This window comes from Pelmatolapia mariae, linkage group LG23 (genome assembly GCF_036321145.2).
Source record: "Pelmatolapia mariae isolate MD_Pm_ZW linkage group LG23, Pm_UMD_F_2, whole genome shotgun sequence".
In the NCBI taxonomy this organism is placed as follows: Eukaryota; Metazoa; Chordata; class Actinopteri; order Cichliformes; family Cichlidae; genus Pelmatolapia; species Pelmatolapia mariae.
In genome coordinates this window covers 16900540-16927441 of record NC_086246.1, presented here as the reverse complement: position 1 = coordinate 16927441, position 26902 = coordinate 16900540, and the positions used below count along the sequence as shown (strand labels likewise).

The following is a 26902-nucleotide window of genomic DNA, read 5'->3' as shown; positions in this document are numbered from 1 at the left end:
TAAAACTGCAAAAGCAAACAGTATGTCTTAAATTTCAGGTTCACCACATTGGGTAAAGAAGACAAAGCTTCTGACAGGGTGATAGATTTAGATGCATATCTGCAAAAGTACTCTATTTGGCCTGATTTGGCCAGTGGTCTGAAACCTGGCTTTTACTGGCCTAGGCAACAGAAGAACACATGAATACATAGATTTCAACTCATTTTGAAAAGTTTCGGATGCTTTAAACCTGGAGGAAAGTGAAAAATCTGTTTTAATACTCATGGAAACCACCTGTGAACTTTGTGATTCATAGAAATTCTTCACATTTTCCAGCTGCAGGCTTGGAAGCAAAAAAAAGAAAAAAAGGTTAGGTCACCGTGACTCCACATGAGAGCCACTGGCAGACTGAGAAAGGTTAGACTACTGGCTCCTCCGGCCGTCCACACATCCTCATACAAGAAACACTTAACCTTCTTGGTGTGCAAAGCAGAGGTCGTGCTCTGTGTGTATTTTAGTGGGAGATACAGGGTAGCGGGGAATAAGGAAACCCTCAAGTAAAGAGGGAGTATGTGCGCTTGTGTGTTCTTGAATGTGTCTGTCATTAGCACATTAAATGACAGAGGAAGTCCATCCATCACACATGGCATGGCTGGAGAGGACATAACCGCCAGTGGAGGTGTAATCACTTCCTGGCGCCCGATGCTTTGAGCGCATGTACGTCCAGGAGTTGGTAAGATCACATGCTAATTGGTCGTGACTGTTTCCTGTGGCCTCATTGAGACCTTTAATTGGCCGGTGAGTGATGGGCAGCTGGTGAAACGCCGCTGAGCCGTCTGGATGATACGAATGCGTCTGTGCTTCGAAAGGCCCGTCCCTCGGGGTCAATTCAAATGTCATAACTCGACGGGGACTGATGGATCGTGAAAACGATCAACGCAAATGGAAGCCTCGTCTCACTGTCTCATTTTGTAATTACCGTGTGGCCAATATTTCTCTGAACAAATGTGGGTATTGTGTTCCTGAGCCGGATGACTCACTCAGACTTTACCAGTCGAAAGAAAGAAAAAAGAAAAATAGGGCTTCACTCCTAATGAGAACACAGCTATTTGAAAACAGTGACAGCAACTCTATTGGCTGGCAGAACTGCAGAGAACATTACAGAGTAATTAGTTCTCTGAAGATTGCTTCTTATGTAACATAGGGTGTAACTTACTAATGAACAATAATAATAAAAAAAAACTTATCTGAATAAAAGAGTATACACCCAGTGGCCTCCAAACTTCCCAGGGAAAATCTGGAGGTAAACAAGTTGTTCAGAAGCCTATAAATAAAGTAATTAATTCCTCAACTGCTCCACTGGAGCTCCTTCACGGTCAAGCTGCAGAGGAGTGAGTCGGCATCCTCGCCTCACCCCTCCCCTACCCGCCCAACACCAGAGCTGTAAATAAAAGAGAGAGAGAGAGAGAGCGGTTCTGAGCCAAAACGCTCTGGTTGGAGGCAGGTGTAGCCGGGCTATGAAAAACAAGAAACATAAAAAGCTTTTCGTGTGAGAAGAGAAGGGGAGATTTCAAGGGGAAGGCGAGTCAAGGGGAAGCGTTGTAGCGACAGAAAAAGGGAGCGAGGAGAACGGCGGGAAGGAATGGCGGAGGCGCGTCGCGACTGCCCCCTTTATCAGCTGATATATATGCATGAGGATTTCCTCATCATCTCCACTGTCAATTTCCCGTCCCTCTGATATTTGACTGACAGCTCACATCAACACCAATAAACCTGCACATCATTTCAGGAAAAGCTGCCCATCGTGCTGAATGGAGGGTAGAAATGGAGGGAAAAAAGTTAATTTGTTTTCCCGCCGGCTGCCGACAGTGATAGCGTCCGCGTCTGTTTGCTTCCATGGCAAAGTTGTAAATTAGAATTGTGCCTCAGTACCAAGTACAGGAAGCTGCTTCTGCTGCGAGAAAGCTCATTTTCAACAACGGTAAAAAGTACTTGGCAGCTTTTTATATGTAGGGCGACCGGAGTCTTACCGGAAGCAAATTGAGCACAATTCTGAACTATGACAAGAAAAATGAAATAGCTGTCATTTTAGGACTGCTTTTTCCTCTATGGAGGGTGATTCACTGGTTGTTGTTAGCAGTATTTTAATGTAATAGCATGTAGCTTTAAGAACCATGCTGGTTTTAATATCTGGGACTGAGTATGATAAATTTGGACATTTGTCACCATAAGAACACACATAAGAAACAAAATGACGAGGCCAACATATCCAAATACTAATGCCACATACTACACACACACACACACACACACACACACACACACAATAAATTCTACTCACCATTAACAGCTAAAGCTCAAAGCAAATAAAAGGACTGATTTTCTTTCCTTCACTGCAGCTTTGAATTAATCACAGTGCACAACTTGCATCAGGTAAAATTGCAAAGATTTGCATGTACCTCCCTAACATAAACGTACCAATACCAGAAATGCAAATATTCGAAACCCATATCAAAATTCTCCTGCCTAGTAAAAATCCTTAAGTCCCCGGTAAATTCCCAAACAGTTTTAATCAGAGCAGTTGGGCTTTTGATTAAGTCACAGCACAATAACAGCTGCGTTATGTGTGCTTCGCATAGCCCCTCACAACCTATGCAAAGCATTTGATTTAGCAGCTTATGCTATGCCACTGGAAATGCTATGCTTGACTAGATAAACAATCTATTAAATGATTCCATCAGAATCTTCCTGATAGATCTCAAAGATGTTTTCAAAGGTTTTCCGTCAGAGATTTTGGTCTGCAGTGGGATGACAGCATTACACAGTTGCTGCAGATATGTGGTTGCACATCCACCATGTTCCTCCACATCACCTACTGGATTGTGATCGGATTGAGATCTGGTGACTGCCGAGGCCATTTGTGACCACACTGCCATGTTCAAGAAACCAGTTTGAGACGACTTGGTGAGCCTGTGTGAATTGTAATTTCCCGTTCTTAGCTGACAAGAGTGTCATTCAGTGTGGTCTTCTGCTGCTGTAGCCCACCTGCTTCAAGGTTGGATGCGTTCAAAGACGCTCTTCTGCATACTTTGATTGTAACAAATGGTAAATTGAAATACGGTCGCCTTCCTATCAGCCTGAAGCTGTCTAGCTGTGAGTGACACCTGGTGTAGTCGTTGCACGTGTTGTGCATCCAGAAATGTGGAGATGCTCTTCTGCATACCTTGGCTTTAATAAATGGTTATTTGAGGTACTATCATCTTTCCAGCATCTGCAGTTCACCTATCAAAGCAGTATGCTTGTTCTCTGGCCTCTGGTAAGGAAACATAAGGGTATGCTATTCACCAGGTGACCTAAGAGTATCCTGCCTCCTTTGAAATCTTCATGGTCATAAAATAAAAACTATTGATTATTATAAATAATTCAGAATTATTTACTCACTTTTAAGACCCATGTGGCACAAACTCCAGAAATCTGAGTGCTTTCTTGACGCTATTTATACATATGCTTCCCCCTCCACCTTGAATATTCTTTATTCCATTTACTACAGGGTGCTGCATTTTATTACCAACCACTGTATCTTATATGAAAATTTGAGATGGTCCTCTTAAACAAACATAAGGGAGCAGTGCTGCTTGATGTTTGTTTATAAGGCTTTAATTTAAAAATTACCTAATTACCTCTGCTGCCTTGTTAAGATTTAAATATAGTACTTACGATGCCAAGTCACAGGAAGTTCTAACACTAGCTGCACCTCTTATTTACTCAACTGGGTTCAAATACTTTGCTGCATACAAATAGGATTAGTTACAAAAGTTTGAAAACTACATTCTCTTATTTTATTTGAGGATTTTATGCATCAGCATCACTCCTGCATAAGATTTTCCTAAATTTCAAAATGTCCATTCTCATGTCGTCTTTGCAAAGGTTTCCCTTAAAAACAGGACACCCTGATTTCAAAGAGATTACCTGTTTAAATAAAGGATTTAATAATAATGCGAGCCCTCAGCTATGCACGGTTGCACTCTCTCATTTTAATTCAGCCAACCTTTGCTCAAAGTATACAGCAGGGAGAATATACTCTGCAAGGCTTTACATTCCCTAGGAACGTGTATTTAAGGCAGCCCTGATTAGTAAGCCATAGCTGCGTGTTCCATGCCTGTCAAGTGTGCAAAGAAAGTGATTTGCGGTTTTGCATACATTATTTATGGAAAGATAAAGAGATGAATAGAGGGAGTGATAATGCTTATCCACAAGAGATATCCTGTGAGCAAAATATATGGCCTTATGCATATTTTACAAAAGGGAATACTAACATTAATAAATACTGTCTTGCAGACTCCTTTCTGTATCAGCGCAGCTAACAGCCCTTAAATACCAGATGAGATGCTGGATCAAAGAAATCCACCTGCAGTGCATTAACCCAACGGTGGGATTAGGTAATGCACCTCCGATTTACCCCATCACAGCTTAGAGTCACTGCTATGAGGCACCCACACAAACATGTCAGAGGGATTTTGATATGCCTACCAACACGGCTGACAAGTACAGCCTATTCAAGATTCCTTTCCCTTCCTGCTGATCTTAAGGTCACTTGGTGTTTAAAGTCACTGCGGCACTGTTGTGCTCCATATTACTATTATTTCGCACCGATGGTCGGCCTTACTTTCCTGGTTTCTTTCAAATAAACAGATGGGCAGTGACAACCATTCATACCAGAGCAGGAACAGAAAAAAATAACAGTCCACAGAAACCTCACAGTAAAGGAATAAGACGCCCTGCCTCTGTTTAACTGGCAGGAGGTTTCTTGGACCTTGCACTAGTCATTAGCACACTTGATAGTAGAAAATTAGAAACTCGAGTGAATCCACGGAGGACTCGGAAGCTAATTTTATCCAATGTTGCTTAGTTAAATCAATAGTTCACTCAAGGACAGAGAGAAATGAACTGGGAAAGAGATACTCAACCATAGACAGCTAAGTGAAGCAAAACAGAACAAAGAAAGGACATTCGAGGACAATCTGAGGAGAGAAGGCTCATCGGGAAACTAAAATTGGAAGAGCAAAGGCTCGAGGAACGAGGAGGAGGAGAAGAAGGAGGAAGAGAGGCGCACTTATAAGAGCAGTAATCCATCAGAAATCATCAAGCGTCGAGGTCCTTCAGTTTGACACCGAGACTTTGGTTTTGCAGAGCACAGCCCACCAGTGACTACCTTTTCCACCCCGCACATTCTGCTGCTCCGCGATAGGATGAGAGCGGAACGGACGGAGCTAATTGGCTTGCGTCACTGTCGGATTTCTTCTGCACCGCAAACAGAGGAGCGGGGGAGAGGATATACTGTACGATGCCGTACGTGGGATTTGTAAACAGCAGATCAGAGCGTCGACTTTCATGTCCCTTAAATGGGTTGAGGGGTGTTTGCGCGCGGTGGCGGCAGGAGACGTGCTGATAGCGACAGCTCCACATTGATCCTGACTGAGTGACTGACGGGACACGAAACAGACGGCGTGTGTCAGTGCCCAGCAGGGCCGGCAGCGGAGTTGAGCAATGACACACCCGGTGACTGGTGTGATGAACACTCAAGCTGATGGAGTTGCAAGAATCTGTGTATAAACACAAATCCACATTTCAGTGCAGACCGAATGTCACTTGGGAGTGAAACAGGGAGCGTTGCACACAACCCTGACCTCCTGATTAAGTCGTGCTGGATAAAACCATAACATGTCTAATCCTTCCATGAAAACAAGACCGGGTCTGAGCTCAAGCAGTTCAAGCTGTACACACAAGAATAAACGCCCTCAGCAACTTTCCAAGGCTGAGAAACTTGTAAAAACATCACTTTTGGGAATGGTGCAGGAGGGAGCTCTAGCTTCTACTTTAAGATAAAAATAATATTGTCGGCAAAGGTTTTATTACAGTCCAAAAGTGGAAGATAAATATCCTTTTTCTGATAAGGACATCTGAAACTCCTGACCAGGCTAACCTGTCTTGTTCTGCAGATATGGCGGCGACGTTGAGAGAAAACATAAGAGCAGCCTAGTGTTAGTCTTTCCGCGGTCTGTCAGCAGCACGGCCCCCGAGGCTACGTCCTGGGCAAAGACTTCACTGCCGTCTGCTGAATACAGACAAGACGAGCAGTCAAGCGCTACTGAGGAAGGTCTGAAGGGCACTGCCATTTGTCTTGGCTTATTTAGCAATCAGGGAGACAAGACGCGAATGGGGCTTTGTGAGCACTGTGATGAAAAAGAGGAGAAACCGCATCTGAGCCCAGAACAGGAGGGACACATACAGGGAGCAGAACGCACTCTTCCATCTTTAACCTTAAGACGATGTGTCTTTTTTGGCACTTTGTTTAATTCGATGGGAATTCTGTTTTAACCCCCCCACCCATCAAAAAAAACTGGCAAACGTCCAAATCAGTTTGGACTATTTGACAGTGAAATAGAAATCAGGAAGCAATGTCATTACAAAGTCGATTTCACAGCAGTCCCTGAGATTCAAATCAAATCACAACCGGCTTGTAGAGCGGGCCCGGCTTACTGTACGCACAAAAAAACCTTTGTTGTTGCTGTGGCGACTATAATGCTCAAATAATTACTAAAATACCTGCATCATTGTTCTGTTTGTATGCTATTGTACAGTTAGAGACCTTGCATGGGCCATGCACTTCTAATATGCAATAAGTGTATAAGAATAAAGTTAGAAATTAAATTAACCAATAGTATAATTGGTATTTTTCTCCCCAGATCTACTCTAAATATCACAATAATACCTTGAATTTCTCTTACCATGACAGCTATAAAGAGAAAATCGGATATTGTGACCACCGTATGCTAAATCGTGACTATTTTTTGTCAAATAATGGTACAAAATATGTGCTCCACCAATTTCGCAGCAATTGGTGGAAATATATACATGCAGGTGCTTAATAGATTCCCCCGCCAATCTGACTTAACGGAGTCACTATTTTACAACTCCCTACGGTGTTGCTTATCAAATGAATGAGTCTACAGTAAAATGAATGGAAATTAATGAACCTTTAGGGGGAAAAAAAGAGAAATTCACAGGGGGATTGGCAAACAGAGGAGGGAAATAAATCAGCGCCTACTTAATTGAATAACTGGACTATTAAATTTGAATAATAATACACACACACACACACACACACACACACACACACACACACACACACACACACACACACTCAAAGCACAATGACGTGAATGAATCCATAATTACAGTTTTTCACCTTTTTAGGTGCATTTTTATCCTAAGTTAGACTAATTTTGATATCATGCGTTATCGTGGGTAACATATCATGATAGTATTATATGGTGAGCTAAGGAGCATTCCCACTGTGTCGCGCTCAGTGACTCGATTAATGTGCTGAACAAATCCAATGCGTCAAATGTTACATTGAAAGCATCTCTAGGAAACAATTCTTACAAAAACTAATTTTAAGCCCTCTTTAAAACCTGAAACTCGAAATAAAATTAAATTTTTTGGAAAATGGAGTGTTTATTTAACTTTTTGACAAATTAAACAAAAAAAAAAAAAACAATATTAATTTGAATAGTTTAGTTTTAATTGGTATCATACTTGCTACATCTGGCATTTTTGGTAATCTACTGCTAAAAATTGATTGTGCATCTTATTTTGGTTCTTCATGGTGGAAAAATAAACCACACTGATGATGTCGACGTCTCAAAAACACACAAAAACTGTATGTATCAAATATGATACACTAGGTGTTAATGGGTTAAACAGGAAAGGCTGCTGCTTGGCTGACCAATTTACCACCGTGTGCATTTAGATTCAATAAACACTACATGGATTTTTCCAAAAGGATATTCACCGTTTTATCAAATGATGTAATTACATTTTTTTTTTACCTTAAACAAACACGTTTCTTAAGGCAAACTGCTGCACTCATGTAAAATAACAACATCTAGGCTTTTAAATGCAAGGCCATGAAACAATACCATGAGGATCATGTATGAATTTAGAAAAAATAAATGTTCCCACAACAAATATGTGATTTCCAGAGGTCACCGTATATCCAGCTGTTTGCTACCCAATGCCAAAAACAACTTGCTCTTCAAACAATGCAGCAGCTAAACTAAATATTTACGGCCACTGGAAGGACGGGGCCGGCTTCCAGCATTTGTCGTGCTAGCTGTTGTTGTGCACACTTTCATTGCCGAGGTAAATTGAGGTCATATGTTTATAATTTGCCCTTTTCCTAATGCTGCCATTGGAGTAAAATAACATTTGAGAGCTGCAATCAGATTGAACAGTGCAATACTCCAGCTAATTAAGTCATATTTCAAGTTCAATAACAATCAAGCTGGACGGATAAAGGCCAGGGAGAGCGCGAGAGAGAGGGGCGAGTGTGCGGCGCGACAATCTGGAAGCTTTTACAATAGTCAGGCTATTGTTGAGGTAGAAGAGTCCAAGTCTGTGCAAGAGACGAGCAGCAGGCTGGTTTTGATTGTTTCTGACTACTGTGTTAAATTAAGAGGGGGAAAAAAAAGAGCGTGGATATAGTGAGATGTGTGAGCCCAATGACAGATGCATTTTACTGATACACCTGAACTTGAACTGTGAGAAATAAAAATAAGCCATTCATAATCAGAGTGAAAATTGGCAAGTAAAGGCAAAGAGACAAGGAGAGTATACACAAGGCAGGAAGAGAGAAGCGAGGATCCAAATGCAGAAGTACAGACAGAAAAATGAGGAGTCCTTGTGCAGCACATGTGTAGAGCTTCATATAAACACAATGTGTGTGGCACAGAATAGGTAACAAAACTGTCTTTCCCTGGGTAAATCCAGCTCTAGGCGAAGTGGATTTCAGCTTTACACTCAACTACAAGCTGACATGTGCTCTTGCATGTACCTCCTCCATGTGTGTCCTTCATCTTGCCCTTCCCAGCCCCGGCTCGACTCTCCCCTACCGGGCTCAACGTGTGAACATCTCCTCCATTACTGCCCTTGACACTGTGGCCGATTGGATTCTTATCTGCCATCTGTAGGCCAACGCTCAGCTCGCGCTATCTCTCGTCACAGCCTAATTGAATCTCAAGTGTTGGAAGTGTAGTGATACACTGACCACGCCGTGTCACTGCCAATAGATAAGGATTGCAGCTGGGGGATTGGACCACCGCAAATCACGATGGGGACATGTTGATAAGGGGGGTGACGAGCGGTTTGGGTCGCTACTGTGCGACTTTGCTTGGATTGAGAAATAATGGATACCCTCCATTACTGAGAAGGTTGTGTTCATATCCAATATCCAAGATCCCGTAATCCCGCTGTGCTCGCAGAGGTAATTTGTTGAAACTTAACCAAGGAAAAGTAGGACATAGTGCTGCTTCTGTCCATTGATTCTTCTGTTTACAGGAGGGATGCACCTGATGTCTGTTTCCCTCACAGCTACAAAATGCACATCTGGTTTTAACCAGCAGGCAAACCTAAAAATAAAAGACTAGTAGAAAATAATACAGATGAAAATCAGCTCAATTTAAAGAGAACAATATAAGTAATGATGCTTTCAGACAATGCTATAGCTTGAGGTTTAGGAGTAGTTATCTGGTTTGTTCTAGCTATCAATTTTCTTTTAAATGAGAAAATATTTAATTTTAAAAAATCAAAGCGAAGCCTTTTAAATGGCTTTGTTTCAGCTAAAGCTGTAATGATAATACTATTATTATAGAGTTAGGCTAATGCTAACTGGTGATCACTGACCATTTTCCCTCCTCATCTTTTCTGACTATTTTTTTTTCAGTAGTTTTGCATTTTGCTAGGGTCAGTGTCACTCCTGGTACCATGAGCTGATGCACAGGACCCTACAGAGGTTGCACAGATAGTCCAACTCCCCCAGCATGGCACAAGTCATCTCTGGGACATGTTTGTGTCCATCCGACACCATTAGAGTCGACCTCAGACTGTCCAGGAGCTCTGAGATCCCCCAGTACACTATCTGCCGTGTCATTAGGACCATGCCCCTTGTCAGGCACGCATACAAGCACGCGGAGGCCATACAAACTACTGAGCACCATTTTGAGTTGCTGCAAAGAAATTGCAATGAAACTTAGCCTGCTGCATCATCTTTTCACTTTGAGTTTTGCCGTGTCTTTGAATTCAGGCGTCTGTAGGTTGATAGTTTTCATTGCCATCAAACAATGTGGCATCCTTTCATTCCTGACACATTACCCAATCCATCAGTGCAGATACCCAGCATGACTTTGTTTCCATTGAGATCTGATATGTTTTCAAAGTGTTCCTTTAATTTTTTGAACAGTGAATATACAAAAGGCAGCACTTTCCCCAATTTGATTGCAATGGGTTAATAAAATAAAAATGAAAAAATTAAAAATTAATATATCTCTGTTTAATTACTTAGAAATGTAATTAAAATTGGAAAACCAGAATAAAAGCATATTACACTGGCTCGGTTTGTGCTTCTAGGATCCATTAATGTTCCCATCAGTCGTTTATAGGACACTTATTACCACCGTGCCAATTAACATGCTTCACTCCTGCCAGGACACGCATGAAGAGATAACGCTAATGTCAGCACCTTATTTGACTCTGGAACTGTAATTGTGGAAATACAAAATGTTTCGTTTAAAAGTGTCAGCTATTGCCTCAAGTGGAAAGAAGTTAATTTGTGAGTGCTATTCAATCCATCTGCAGTCAGCTATCACAGCTAAGTTATCCGAAAAGCTAATTAGCCACACAGTCAGCCAGTGACCAGCAACAGGGCTCATGTACATATTTAACTAATGTTTACATCTTCATTAGGTTCTATTTGTCAGAAAGTCCATGTCAAGTCATTTTTGTTGATGACGGGAGCTTTCAACTGGGGAAGCCAACAAGTTACAAACTAGCTAAACATCAATTCGGGATGTTAAGTATTAGGACCTGAATTAGGACCTTTACCTTAAGAGGCCAAATCCTTTCTTTTTGGTCTTCTTCTCTGTGTCCTCCACAGAATCCAGTGACTTCTTCCTCCCTTTGGTCTTCTTCTCCTTCTTCCTCCTTTCGTCCTTCTTCTTCTTCTTCTTTCCATCGTCTGCATCCAAATCCTGGCGAGACGAGCTGCTGGCGGGCGTTTCGTGACCGGAGCTGTGCTCTGACATGTCGTCGTCTGATGAGGGAAAACAATTCCCACGGACAGGATAGGTTGGAGGGCAGAGGTCAGAGTAGATGCACAGACAACACTGGAATATGTACTCATAGATATAGCTCCGAGCATTACAGGCAGCCTTTGTTCTTATGCAAGCCCCTCAGGTGTAGCAAGATACCAGGAACACAGATTTGAGGATTTTGGGTTTTTTTTAGTTTTATCTTTTGCAGCATTGACTGTGTGCCTAAAAAAAACCCTCAAATCGTAACTTTTGTCCACACTCCAGGATTTAATTTCCTCATATGTTAATCGCACACATCCCTCATCCCACACGTATGTGTGGTCACAATTTAGAGCATTAAAAATATGCTGCTGTAAGACATAAAGTTGTTCTTTCCAAATTGCTGAGTGGATAAAATCATGTAGCATTTCATTAAGGTACTTAGGCTAAGCACTGTACCTTGGCAGGCCTCTGGCTCTTTTTTGAGTGCCAGTGTGTTATAAAGCTTAAAGGATGTGCACTGGCAGCGTAGCCTCTCATTTAAATGGGTACAGTGTCTAGGAAGGAATCCCAGTCGTGCATTAAAAGGGAACATTCCTTACAGTGGGCAGTTTTGTTGTGTCTGCTTCTTGTTTTTGAAATTTTTTTTGATAGTAGCAGTTCAACATGTTTGCTTTTCTCCTGGAGTCTTACCGTCTTCAGAAGGTCCGTCATACGACTTGTCAATGGCGATGCGGAAACTCTGGTTGCATCCCCGCCCCCGGACCATGTGCGGCCGTGGGCGATGAAAGGGCACGTGGTCTTGGATGTGACTCTGCTTCGCCTCAGACATGGCCGTCTGCAGGCTCTCCAGGGAGCTGGACTTCATGAGGCCCAGGGTGGGGCCAAGTGCTCCTCCATCTGAAGGCTCTGCGAGACAGAAAGACACTCCGCCATGACTAATTCATCCCAAAGCTAACTTCACCATTTTCCACTATTCCAGCACATAAAACAGAGGAGGAAATTCAATGAAGAGTATAAAAGAAGCCTGGCTGATGGATGGAGTTTTGCTTAAATTTAGAGACGCAGCCACTGCTAAATTGACACAAAGACTTTATTGAGATCACAAGCTTTTAGGATAAGCTAACCCACCGCTTGTAAAACATTAAACTTGAACCCATCTCCTCAAATAATATTTCCTTATTTAAAGAGCATCTGCATTAAACTTTTTAAACTCTCAGAGCTGGCTACAATTTAATTTGACTTCAGTTTATGTAAGAATTGGTGCGGGGGCTGGGACTGCAAATTCCAGGATTTAGACTGTAATTTATCCATTAGTGTTGTTGCTTCTACAGGCAGAGTTATAATTTAGGTAATACAGTAATGGGTTTTTTGTAAATGGTTGACACTTAATTAGCTCATTATCTATGAATCACCAGGAAACATAATCAAGCTAAGTTTGCTATTATTATACTAAAATCACAGATTATTGAACTAACAACCACAGTAACCTTATGGTTCCTCCATATACAGTACAGTAACTACTTACTACTTAACATTACTTAACAAAATGCCTTTTTGGGGTATGCTTCAGGCTTTTTATGTATATCAGAGACTAAATGTAAATCCTGGAGAACATTCAAATCAACTAACACATAATAAAACTTCATTGTATGGCATGAAAGTTGGTAAATATGTAATGAAACTCAGAATGTATAGACTTAAACTAACAATACATAGAAAGAAATAATATTTTTCATGAAAAGCCATAGAGTCTGAATCTACTCGAAATAAAATTCATCATTTATGAAGTGAAAATCTGATTGTGTCACAGACTGGCTACCTGTCTAGGGTGTACCCTTATGTCAGCTGAGATAGGCTCTAACCCTCCACAAGTATGAACTGAATAAGCGTTTAAGAAAAATGGATGGATCGAAGGAATGCTAGGAATGGTAATTTGCGGAATTAAATTTTAATAGCTGGAATAAAAGTCTTAATTTATAGCATAAAAATGAGAACGAAAGTCGGAATATATAATAGATTGACTGTGCAGGGTGTACCCTGCCGCCTACTCAATGTCAGCTGGGATAGACTCCAGCCCAGCGCGACTAAATAAGAAAATTAGTTGGGAAAACAGATTGATTGAAGGAATGACACGGCAGCAATGGCGACTGATAGAATAAAACCCAGAATACATCAAATGAAAGATGGAAAATGTGGACTAAAATGTTCATTCATGGCATTAAAGTCATTATTTATGGAAGGAAAAAATCCTGCTCTTACAAACAGTTTAAAGTCCAAATTGCATCACCTTAAAGATCATCCTCCTAAAACTTTCTCACATTATTATGCATAACCGTACATACACATGCATACTCTTGTCTAGAAACTATGCCTAGCTCAAGGCCTGAAAATGTAAAAGTCTCACATATACACGTGGATCAATCAGCATCAGCTCTCACACATTTTTCTGTTGACGTATAAGAGCTTTTTGGAATGAAGCTGAGAACGGTTAAAGAGAGAAATATGAAGTCTTGTATATGAAATGTAGAGTGAAAGGTAAAGGAAGAGGAGAGGAGAGCGTGAAAAACAGGCTTGACAGAAATGGGGAGAAAGTCGGAGTCCCATATGAGCGACATAAAAGAAGGGGAAAAGAAACGATGAATGAGGTGAAACGGTACAGGCGCAGGTGAGGAGCGGTACTATGGGAACTGACAGGCTCATGCATAAGCAAGAGACAGGGGGGAATAAATGAACTGCCATCATACTGTACTCGGGGTATGGCCTCCAACTCGAGAGGAAGAAAGGGCTAGATGGAGGAGCAGGAGTGCAATGAAGGCCACAGCTGATTCAGCAAGGGGATCGGAGAGCAGGCGGGGGAGGAGGAGGAGGTGGTAGCGGGGAAATGCTGAAGATTTGAGGAAACACAGAGCTGTAAGGAAAAGAAGAAAAGAGTAAAATGTCACTGAGAATAAAGTCAAAGACGCTTGTGACATTCAGGCTCTGGCAGGAAACTGCGGGACAGATGACCGAGAAGAAGGCTGAAAAGACGCCTGCTTCCAACCCCTAAAAGCAACTAACCCACCCAGGTGATGTATCACAATAGAACAGTGACTCTTCAAAGAAGTTACAGGCAGGTTGCAAGCAGCGTTTTCACTTTCTGAAACTCTTCTGTAGGGATGACTTTCTCGCATCATGGCACTCACTGCTTAAGACATATTTTTTGTCATTTCAGAGGCTTCAAAGCTTCCAAGCAGAGCGGGAGGGGGTGGGAGGGTGGGGGGTGTTGGGAGTGAAACTGAAGCGGCAATGGAGTCGAAGGAGGAGGAAAAAAGTAAGCAGAGCGTTGCTGCCTTTTAAGTCCTAAATTGACTTTCTGAGAGGAAGTGGGATTTATGGGGAATAAGGGGTTATAAATAGAGAGGTGGGGGGGTGGGGGGGCGCTCAGGAATAAAACGCTCAATTTGAGAGGCAGGATTTGTGTCACAAATGTAATTACGGCTGTCCAGCTTGCAGCCTGATAGAATTAAGCTCCTTGCCAGTGCACTGCCGCACTATGCAGGGAAACTGTGTGTGTCTGAGCGCGTGGGCGGGTGTGTATTTACCACTAAATGAGAGAATTTTGTTCCAACCCTTAAAAAAAAAAGAAGAAGAAGAAAGTCATGATACTGACTACGTGAGATAGCGGCGAGCGTGTCCTTGACCGCCACAGATGAAATGAGCACAATTTCTTTTTATATGTGCATGCGTGGGGCTGCGAGTTGCACTCATTCCATGCATGTCAGGCTGTTGAGGCTGGAGGTAAATGAATAATGAGGGTTTAATAGGATGGATGAGCGGGGGAGAGGTGGCTATCATCGCCAGCTCGATCCAATGGAGGGTGAAATCAGCGTTTATCACATATCGCTGCCCGCTGTGCCAGCAGATGCTCTCACGGATCCGTTCGCATCATGTCAGCCTGATTGCCACTGATTCAAGCTGGTGCACACATTTGACAAACAGCCTAACAGCCAAAAAAAAGGAGAAAAAAAAAAAAAAGAGGGCCAGGATGACAGTCAATGCCCTTCACAGCTGCAGCACCCCTCCGCCCAAGATCAAGAGGTAATGTCACGTCTTCGCTTGGCATCACTTTTCGCTCACTTTGTCAGCGAGCAGCAAACTTCTGGTTTTTCTTCACGATGAACTTTCTCAGCAGAGATGATGTTTAATGAAGGCGAAGCAAAAGCCTGGGTGGGATCATCAGTGCAGAGGATGAGTAATCATCATTAGATTATTCAGAAACAAACTCAAGTTAAAAAAAAAAAAAAAACAGTAAAAAAGAAAAAAAAAGGAGGGGGGGCAATTTACAACTTGCACTTCAATAGAACAGAACCAAATCTTAAAAAAAAGGACTTTAAACAGTTTTGGAACAACAAAGTGGTCTGAATCTCTGGCCGCCATCTCTAGAAGCAACCCGACGGCCTTCGTAATTTGCCTCAACAAAGTTTGCATCGTTCCTCCCAATGCCTGTGTGCAAAGCAGTTAATTTTCCCAGAAACGTGTGCGCGCTGCTTTTCTTATTCAAGTCATTTAACTTTGATCAGCGGGAACTGGGAACTCGCTGCCTACAACAATCCACTTCCCTTTTATTTCAGCCCGTATCCTTTACTTAGTTGACTGGATTTTTTTTTTTAAAAGCCCAAAAAACAAAACAATGGTGTGCTTTTGCTTTCAACAATCAAACACGAGCTGTTGCTGTTGTTGCTGGAGGACATTTGAATCAATTTGAACCTCTCACACGATTCCCATCACTTTGCGGCACTGGCGATTTGCAAGTCCTTGAGGTTCAGAGGATGTGTCAGCAAGTTTTCTTGTTTTTTTAAAGGTTTGTTTTAATGATTTCGCGTTGGATTTCTGACATTTGATGTGTCACGATTTCTGCCTACCGCAGTTAAATGAACCACAAAACTAACAGTTGAAAAAAATGTATCTAATTTCTGAAAAACAAAGCTGATATCATTAAAACTGATGACCATAACATAAACCTAATCTACAGTGTGATTAAATTATCCAGGATGTTTTTCAGGGGAAGAATGTCAATTACACTGTTATAAAAGAAGCCTTTAAACAGTCATTTACGGCGGCAACAATGTTTGCTGTAAACATTACTTATTCATCTCGGGATTAACGAGTGACTCCTTTGAAAGGCAGTACGAGAACATCCTTAAAGAAGAAAAAAGTAAACAAAAAAAGGAGCTGAAACAAAGAACCTGCCAATTACCTCTGCGTAATGGTGCTTGCATTCCCCCCTAAACGCATAAACACTCTAAAGTGTCCACAAACAATATCCACTCATAAAGCCCACGCCTGCATGCAAGCTGTAGGTGCTTACACACCAACACACGCATGCAAATATCCACCTGCGCGCATTTCTAACCCGCACTCATCCAAATGCGATGTGTATATTGTGACTCTGCAGAGGCTGACTGCTGTTGTGTCTGTATTGAACAGACAGCAGTGAAGACTTTGCCTGGAACCTAGCCTCAGGGTCCCGCTGTGCTGACAGGCCCTGAAAGGACTAACACTGCTCCATGACGCTGCTTTGTACTTTAAAAAAAAGTATTTTAAAAGTGAGCGTGACACACCTGCAACCATCATTACATATTGATACAGTTTGTTCAAAAATTTGATGTCATGGAGGTCAAATCATTATTAGTAAAGGTAGGTTTTTGGAGTTTTTTTGTTTTGTACGAATAAATACAAAATGTTAATTGCAGCCTAACACAGGTAAATGTGTGCTTTTTCACACAGTTGGGTAAAATCTATCAGTTCGGAATAAAGGTGGTCGGCACAAAACTCTTAATTATTCGCTCAATGAATACAAGAATAAATGAACTCGAAAATTTCTAAATGACAGGCTGTGCAGTGAATATTCCACACACAATGCTAAAGCCTGTCGCCCTGTCTTACCTACAGCACTGTGCCAAACCCCTCATTTCTTTATTTTTTGTTAGGAAAATGGGAAATAAGTGCAGTGATTTAATGAATCATGTGCAAACACACATGGAAATGCCGTATATGATGCAAAAACAGAGTTTGTACAGTTCTAACAAGCTTTAAAGTCAATATTTGGTGTGACCACCTTTATTCTTCATCACAGTCTGAACTCTGTGAGGCAGCTTTCTTCTCATTTCTTAAAGTAAGGACATTCAAAGCTTTTCTTTAGATGTTTCTGCCTTTTGTTCTGTTCTCTGTCAAGATGATCCCTCACTGCTTCAATAATTTCGATGTCCGGGTGTGTTTAGGATCACTGTCATGATGAAAATGAAGATGTTACCAATCTGATGGCTTCCAGATGGTACTACATGGTGGATCAAAATCTGATGGCACTTTTTTTCCACTGAGAGTTCCAACAGTTTTGACAAGATCTCCAGCACCACTGGCTGAAACCAGGACACAGCCTCCACTGTGTTTTACAGGCTGTAGACACTCACTGTTGTACCTCTCTCCTGACCTCCTTTGTACATACTGACAACAATTTGACCCAAAAATATCAAATTTAGATTCATCCCTCCATGACTTTCAGATCCTGTTTATCTGCTGTAGATCATTTTTAAGGCATGCCACTTGTTTTGTCCTCCTTTTGTCTAGTTTCCTCAAATTTTTTAATGACATATTGCACACCATTCAAGATGTGTCAGCTCTTTAGTTAATAGCCATCCAGGAATTGCCTTATTGGTTAAAAAATACTCTTTTTTGCCGTTCTAACAGTGTTATCTTTTGTAGATTGAGGAAATGGGACCAAATTTTGTCGTTTTGCAACAGGCTGCTAGTAACAAAACGTCTAAACATACAATTTAAAATGTGTTGTTTGCTCTGTTGTCTGTTATGTATAGACACAACACTGGTTAGGCTAGTGTTTAGTGGCTTAAAAAGCAAACAAAAAATATCTTCTAAAAATGGTCAGGTACAAGGACTGGAATGAAAATGAGTGAAAAAGCAGCCAATTCGTTAGAAATGAGTATAAAGAAATGAAGGGCATCTTTTTCACTGTACTGTATTATAAAATCCACTCTCTTAGGACTAACACCAAATCATTATAGTGGATGTTGACTGCTGGCTTCATCAGAGTGATAAAGTAACAACTGTCAGTAATTGAGACAGAAAGTTACTTTCATTTTAATGTTCTTTTCTGCACAACGAGCCACAGCTCCAGGATGACATTATGCATTATTTGTGTAATTTTACTTAAGTATTTGCTACATATCAGCAGCTATATTGTGACAAATATGTATATTAGAGAAACCATATCCTATATGTGGTTGTGGGAATGCATGTATGCAGATTTGTACAAAAGCTCACTGAACTGGATAATCTGCTGCTCGACTTTATGACAACTCACCTACAATTATATGCTGATCACATGTGTTGCATTGTCTAGAATAATCTAGGATAATTTGTGTTAATTAACAAAGTTACTGTGTTGTGGCAACTTCCTGGCTTTTGAAAGGCTGCAAATGTCTGAGACATTATACACATTATACAGAAATAACAACGACTTTACAGACATTACTACTTACCAAAAAGTTCTATTTTTTTTGTCTTGTATGCTCTGTGCGTATGGGAGAGGTGTTAAAGTTAAAATGGGGAAGACATAGCTGATAAGCTATTCAGGCACGTCCGCACGTTCACAGGTATTTTTGAAAACGTAGTTTTTTCTATGCGTTTGGGCCATTCGTCCACAGGTAAACAGCGTTTTGGATCACTGAAAACGGAGATTTTTAAAAACTCCTGCCAGGGTGGAGATTTAGGAAAACTCAGTTTTTGCGTTTACACATGGATGAAGAAAGCTGAGATTTAGTCAAGCAACGTCAAAGGTGTGTGCCTTTTTAGACGTCATGCTGTGCGCCACCTTAATTCAATTCAATTCAGTTTTATTTATACAGCGCCAAATCACAACAACAGTCACCTCAAGGCGCTTTATATTGTAAGGTAGCCCCTACAATAATGCATACAGAGAAAAACATGCTCTCTAATGAGCAAGCATTTTGGCAAAAGTGGGAAGGAAAAACTCCCTTTTAACAGGAAGAAACCTCTGGCAGAACCAAGCTCAGGGAGGGGCGGGGCCATCTGCCACAACTGTTTGGGGTGGGAGAAGGAAGACAGAAGACCTTACTGTTTACATGAGATGAATTTCGACAATGGTGGATACAGACAAAATACTGTTGCTGTTAATCTTACTATCTGCAGTTTTTACACGCAGTTACTGTCCCTCCATTTACAAAGACAGAGGCGTCAGAGTGAACTTCGAACGTGGCTTCTACATTATACACAGAAGTTCAAATCCCGACACCAACGTTGTCGTTGGTTTTGAGTAAATTAAAAAAAAAATGTTTAATTTAATTTAAGTATGCTGTATGCATTTTGTCCATTCCTGAGTTGTGGGTCTACACCAGCCATATTTCACAGCACTGTGACTTACAATTATGAATCACTCAGACTAATGTAAAATTTTCAGTTTCTTTCTTTATTGAATAAACTCTGGCCAAGAGAGCCAGTGAGACAAAATCCAAAATACTGTCTTTAGTTATTAACATATGAAATGATGAAGGTACTTGAAAATGGCACTTGAAAAGTAACACAAAATTAGCTGCCTTTCCAGAAAAACACCAAAACATTTCAGAAGTACTTGAGGTTTTGTGAGGGCACAAAACCCTGTTTACTCTTTCCCTCCCAGGCTTCTAGACTTCTGACTGGCTAACATTTCGACACAGTTTGAATTTGGTATGTCCCTGACAGCGTTTGCTTTTTACATGTGGACGGAGATGTTATTTTAAAAACTGCACGTATGGATGGGATTTTTAAAAAAAAATGAAAACAGAAAATCTCCGTTTTTAAAAATTCCTGTGTACGTGTGGACGTAGCCTCAGACTTTATATCCCAAAGTCACGACTTTTTACAGAGGTGTAAAGGTGTTGGAGTAGTTTGGGCCCAGACTAAAAGAGATAGGAACCCTGAGCATCTTACCATGTTATTTCCACTTTGGTTATTCTCTAGAATAATCATGTTTTTTAATACACAGAATCATGTGCTTAAAGTTATGCATAAATACTACAACTGTATGCCTGAACCAGTCTGGCCAGATTAAGGGAAACTACTGCATGTCTGAAAGGGGCTTAAAGCAGATATTGTTCTAGTAACTCCATACAAACGAGCCAACACAGACACACACACACACACACACACACACACACACACACCAATGGAACACTTCTGAACACCCCCCACAGCGTCTCACCAGAATCTTAACACTTACCTATCAACTGGACTACAATGTGCTCTACAGCAAGCAGCTTTGTAGCAGACTGGCAAAGAGGTTGCCACGGTTACAAGAAAGCGCCCCCTCCATCAAAACAGCTGGGGGTGGCAGTGGCTGTATGGTCTGTGTGTGTGTGTGTGTGTGTGTATCTGTATGCATGTGTGTGTACTAGAGAGAGAGAGAGATGGGTGATGCTGAGTTGCCAAGGAGACACTTTAGTAAGAAAGGGGCTTGCTGCTCCTGGCCATACTGTAGTTCTTTAAATTGGGTACAGGGAACACACGCTTCAAGACACACACATGTAGAGCACAGCTACACACACACACACACACACACACACACACACACACACACACACACACACACACATTTCAATCTAGTATCCAATCTCAGGATCAGCCAATAAAACCTGAAGCTGTTGTTCTGGAGACCAGTAAAACAAGCCCTGACCTGCACTCTGCTATAAAAACACATGGCACTCACCGCCACACATACACTCCACACACCTGCAAAAGAAAGCCTGATCTCAATGTTGCCCTGTTCAGTGAAGGTTCTTGAATTTAATTCCACAAAAACACTCAAAACAGGGTCACAAGACATAGAAAGATTACTTCCACTCTTAGAGTTTTAGTAAAAGCAATTAAATTCAACAAGTTCTTAAATTACCACAGATATTTAACGATCTCATCTCTGTGAATGTTTTTAGATTTAAGCTGTTTAAACTACACAAAGTAACACACAAAAGTCTCTCATGAAAGAAGCGCTTCACACTGGATTAGATATACTGAACGTGGAGCTTTAAAAGCTTTTTTGGCGTGAAACCACAATGACACGTCAGAGGTATGAATACAAACTGTATATAAAAAATGGCAATGACATCGCCCAGTGATATGCTAGCATTTTGGTCAGCCATGGTTTTTCTTTTGTTGTTTGTTAAAATCAAATTCAGATGAGACTGGAGTGCCAAGCTTTCAACTAAGGCTAGCAAGCTTGTTTGCAGCTTGCAGGTGTCTTGTGCAAACAAATAAAATACTGGAAAAATCACCAAGCTGGTGCTGATAGTTTTTGGGATGTCTGATGGTACAATTAACCCGATAGCAAACATATAATTTGTCACATACTTGAATAATAAATTTAAAAAAAAAAAAAAGAATCACCATCACAAACACAACTGTGAGGAAATTACTGCTGCGGTGTTGGGGATTTTTGCGCTTTTGTAGGTAGTCCCCAGTGGCCATTCGAGGAACTACAGTTTAAGCACTTCTGTGTTGGCCCTGGAAGTTGCCACTTGGGTCTGAAGAGTAGATACCAGTGTGTTAGCTTTTCTCTTTTCTTTCCTCTATCTGTGACATTCAGCCAACAAAAACCCAGGACTTACATACAATTATAACAGAACACTATTCAAACAACAGTAACTTTCCACATGTTTGAATCAACTGATCCTGCTACTTTTTTCATGGGATTTGTTGACAGAAAGATAAATACAAAACATCCCCAGCTGCATCCTTTAAAAATGAATGGCACTGTGACACAGCAACTACTTTCATATCACCTGACAAACCTGACTGCCCACCAAATGACTTCATACGACTGTACAGCCAGTAAAAGTAAAATCCAATTCATGGTATGGCCTATCAAAACTCACTCCAATTAAAGACCTGTTCAATCATTAAGCATCCATCCATCACTATCTGAATGCATTCAGCTATGTCAGAGGCAGAAAATGAAGCTGGATGGAAACATTGCTCTGGCAGTAATTGTGTTTAGTTGTTTAGATGTATGAGGGAAAGGGGACATATGGGCTGTTTGTATTTAGCCTCCACCTAGACGAATGGCTTTAATAACTGGAGAGGACTTAAAAGGCCATTTCATAATTACTGCCTACCTCTACTGGATTACTGCGACGCAGCGGGGGTGGCAGAGTATGGATGAGGGCTGGGGAGAACTCTGCGGAGTGGGACATGTGCCATTTGTAAACGCGCAGCCAGTTAAAATACTTGAGGCAATGAGGCAGAACTGAGAGGGTGCATACATTGAGATGCACACAAACATACACACCCAGCATGCTAGATTTATAAAGACCTTTACAGACAGCCAAACTATTCACTTAACCTTAATGCAGGAGTCAGACTTCAAGACAGTCACTATGATCCTGAGTGAATTAGCTGAGACACATTAAATAAGCCGAATGACAACCAATCACAGCCTGCAACCATTCAGAATCACAGAAAACTTTATTACATTTTCACAAAGCTCGCTGAGCATGTTGTACACATCATCAAGACAAAAAGATTTTTTGTAAAGTGTCTTAAATTATTGTGGAAAAACTTGAATTTGGCATTAAATTGAAAACAATGAAACACCTACGTAAAGTGTATGACCCAGATCCAAAACACAGTCAACCCACACACACACAAACAAACAGAACTCCAGCACTGGCAGCCTTATGCCAGCGGGCCCCTAAACGGTGTAAAAGATTGATATATCCACTGTGATTCCACCCATAGGTTTTGGACTTAATGTTAGCATTTTGGCTGCTCCCATGTTGATTTTTAGTACCAGGAAGTGACCTTAAAAACTGAAGCACAAACCTCAGGGACAGCAAGCTGTAATAATCCACTAAAAATGCTTCAAATGCACCAAAATAACACAGATAGTGTAAGTGCCAGTTTTATGATTTCAAGTAGTGGTTTCATTTCAATTCATTTTAATTTATAAAGCGCCAAATGACATATTTTATATTGTAAGGGAAATAGACTAAGTAATACAGAGAAAACCCACACGACCCCTTATGAGCAAACACTTGGTGAGAGCGGGAAGGAAGAACTCCCTTTTAACAGGAAGAAACCTCTGGCAGAACCAGGCAGCCATCTGCCACAACAGATTGGAGTTAAAGGGTGGGAGAAAGGTCTAGCAGATCCCAACTGGTTCTAGCTGCCTGTGTTGGGACACCCGTCACTCAACTTGGCCACACCCCTAACACTTTTATTTAGTTAATTTTTATGGGGAAAGTATCTATAGAGGCCAAAAGAGTATTTTCTACCACAGTGTAAATATGCTTTTTAATCTCGTGAAGGTGGATGTTTTAACATGAACATCTAAGGAAGCAAGCCTTAACTAGCGCTTAGAGGAACTGTTGTTTTTGACTCTTGAACACTGGCTTCTTTTTCCAGGAGGTTTTCAGGAGGTTGCCAGGAGGTTGCCCTTTTGTGCAGCCAGAGAAAACAGGGATGCAATAAACATAATATTTTCTACGCTTCACAGATCACACCTGGTTGTCAAGAGACATAATAGCTTCACCAAGAAAACGCAGTGTCCATGATTTAAGTCTAGCTGGAAGTACCTATTAGCCTTTTTCTATTACTTTGTAAAAACAGTTTTTAAAAAAAAGGGCTAAACTGCTACAAAAAGTGCTTCAATAAATCAAGGAAAAGGCATGGGTGTTGGGGTGGGAGGGGCTTGTGTATATTGTTCTATTTAAATGTCAATTTCTTACAGTCTGACACAAGATTGAACATAAACACAGCGCTGCTGCAACCCAAACCTGATTTAAACTGAGCCATTATCAATCTCAAGGTCAGCTCTTTGTACAACTCTGGAGAGCTCGGACCCTTTCCCGGAACTCAAAGACACAGAGAAACAACCCCCTCGTCCACTGGGAAAAGCCCCAACATATAGGCAGAAAGTCCAGGGGATACAAAACACCCACCCCTGCCTGCCGCCTCTCACAGAGGGAAACTCCAGACTGGAACAGAGTCCATCCTGTCTCCAGGAGACTGGTTCCAGAGCCCGAATATACTCTCACGCTAGTTCACGTGACATTCCATATCCGCATAGACAGCCTCACCAGCCGGGGATCAAACCGCCAGTGCCCCCGCCCTTGATGGCCACCAGACACACATTAGACCTGAAGGCTACCAGTGTGGCTCCAATCTGTAGCTCGCTCTGTGGAAGTGTTGAAGGTTGTGCAACAGCTCAGTTGAACCAGTGGAGTCTTTAAGTGAGGACAGCACAAACCATTAAACCTTCCTTTTTTGGCCACACAAACACTATCTGAGCCCTGACCTACTGACTAGATTTACCTCCTGGCGATCTTTTTGTCTTCAAAAATAAAGTTGAAAAGTAGCCCTTTTACTACACCAAAAAACGTCCAGCACATGTCACCGATGTGCCGGCCTTTCAGGAATTCATCCAAATCAAATAGGATCAATGGACTGAGGCCTGAGGTGCAGAAGATGAAGACCAACTTGAAGAGGATAGTGGCCAAGTTTAAAAGAAAGAAAAGTTTGTTTTGTTTTTGGTTTTTTCCCCAAAGGCAGAGTTGCGGGAGCGCATACAAACAGTCCTTATGATATAGTAAGTAAAAGAAGGAAAGAGAGCACAAACAGCAGAAAAAAAGCTGAATTACACAACGCCCAAACAAATACTGTCAGGGGGGGAAAAAAAGCAAAGGCTTCAGCACTGGCAGGATGCTGGCTAGCTTTCTGATGCCTTATTGTGCAGGAAAGAAACAACAGGGACTAATGGGCACACAGAGTGATCTCACTGGTGGCACTGCTGCAGGGTTAGCTGTTAGCCATTTAGCTCTAAACATCCAAACAACGAATGAGTCTGAATGAGGGTTTTCAAGGTGATCGTTTAAAGCAAAACAAAAACAATACACACTTAGAGAAGCTTGGAAAAGGCAGGAAAAACATACAAAATTACTGCAAAAGTGAGCGGAGGTGCAGTGCTGCTGGGCTGGATGAGATCCCAGGTGTGTTGTAAGGGGTAAAGTAGCCTGCTGCCAGGGAGACACTCTAAGGAAGAGAAATAAAGGGATGAATGGAGCGATATCTGTCCAGCACTGCTGGGAGTGTCTTGGTGGGGTGTTCACATGCACGTACATGCAAACACAACACACACTGAGACGACTGGGTCTCAGTCGGTAGAGGAAACTCCAAGACTGAAGCATGTTCAGCATAATCACATGAAGCTGGAACAGATACAGCTGCAGCTGAGCGAGGAAAGAGACAGCGGGAGAGGGAGAACCGCAGATTACAGAAGGCGAGTTACTAAAAAAAGGATCAGCCTGTTGAGAGAAAGGGAATGAAATTGATCGTGAAGAGAGAAAGAGGGAAAGAAAGGCGGAGAGAGAGAGAGAGAGAAGGAGATGAAGTTTTGGGATTGAGAGCAGACTAAAAATGGGGATGAGTCTGGCGACAAAGAGCGAGAAAAAGGCGATTGGGAAGAAGTAGGAAAGGACGAGTGGTTGCAAAGATGAAAGCGGGGAAAAAAAAAAAAGAAATGAGACTTAAAGCTCTATTGAAGATTGAGACTCGAACGACTGGAGAATCAAGACAGAGAGAGAGAGAGAGAGGGGACAGCTTGAGTAAGTGACAGAGAGAAAGACGGAGGGAGAAGAAAGAAAGAGTTAGAGGAGTGACACGCACCTCGCGGCAGCTTCAGCCAGAGAGAAAGAGGGTTTTAGCCAGATTAAAGAAGCCAGGCAGGCCTCTTAAGACCATCCGCCTAATGAAATATGTCAAAGCTCATAAAGAAACACCGAGGCCATTTAGGAAGGAGGGGTGGGTTGGGATATGGAGCAGGAAGCTGGGCAAAATACTCTGCATCAGCAAAAATGAAAAACACGCAAAAGCCCTGTCAATACGCATTAGCTAAGACGTCAACTGGAGGGGGGATGAAGAAAAAAACCACAAGAAGAAAGGAATGCAGCAGAGAAGAAATGGATCGCTTTATCTATCATGTGTGCTTAGAAATGCCTGGAAAATGTGAGCAGGAGAGGACAGGGTGGGGGGAGCGGGTGGCAGGGTAGGGTGGGTATCAGACAGAAGAAGAGGAGGGCGGAGGTGAAGCCACTTGTGGGAATGCTGAGTGTGGGGGATTTGAGGTCAGCAACGATGCTCGGGCCATTTGTATTCTGCCAGGCAACAGGCTTAGCTGGCTGTTGCAGGTGGATTTTAGAGATCGGTGTGTGCGTGTATGAGAGAGCAGGAACAGAAGGAGCAACGAGGCCAGATATGTCTCCCAACATCATAACTTAAATGCTGATTTTCTTATACGGGGCCTTGCTGTCATATTAAAAGACATTAAATCTAAATGAGATACAAATCACTGCTGAGCTCTACAATTAAAATCCTGACGTCTGCAGCAGAGCTGGAGTCACGACACTCTGTGAGCAACATTTGATTTCTGTTCATCCTTCAGCTGTGCAGATCAACCACAGAGGGTCTGCCAGTCGGCCACTGAGAAGAAATGCTGAAGCTGTTAGATCTAACAAAGCAGAAATTTACCACTAGTGATCAGAAAAAGCTCCAGTAATACTACACCTAGTCTTTACTGTCATTAATGTTAGAATGTTTGGTTATATTTGTCAATGCCACAGACTCCCAGGAAGTAAAAAAATCCCATGTTCAAAATAAAACACCACTCGAGGCTCATGCTGTGGGTGTTAACGTAGTGCTTTAATGGCGCACTAATGGAGACCTCTGATGTCGTCATCCATGCTTCAATTTCC

General features: G+C 41.8%; 1 protein-coding gene across 2 annotated transcripts in view; it reads right to left on the bottom strand.

Annotated features, from left to right (window-relative positions):
• The window catches only part of pard3ba (par-3 family cell polarity regulator beta a), a 189487-nt gene that overhangs the window by 62993 nt on the left and 99592 nt on the right, over positions 1-26902 (bottom strand). For both annotated transcript variants that reach the window (XM_063467318.1, XM_063467319.1), the window contains 2 exons: positions 11802-12017; positions 10921-11128 (listed from right to left, as the gene is read on the bottom strand). In XM_063467318.1, coding sequence (XP_063323388.1) covers positions 10921-11128; positions 11802-12017 — 424 coding nt within the window. The remainder of the gene's footprint in view (positions 1-10920; positions 11129-11801; positions 12018-26902) is intronic.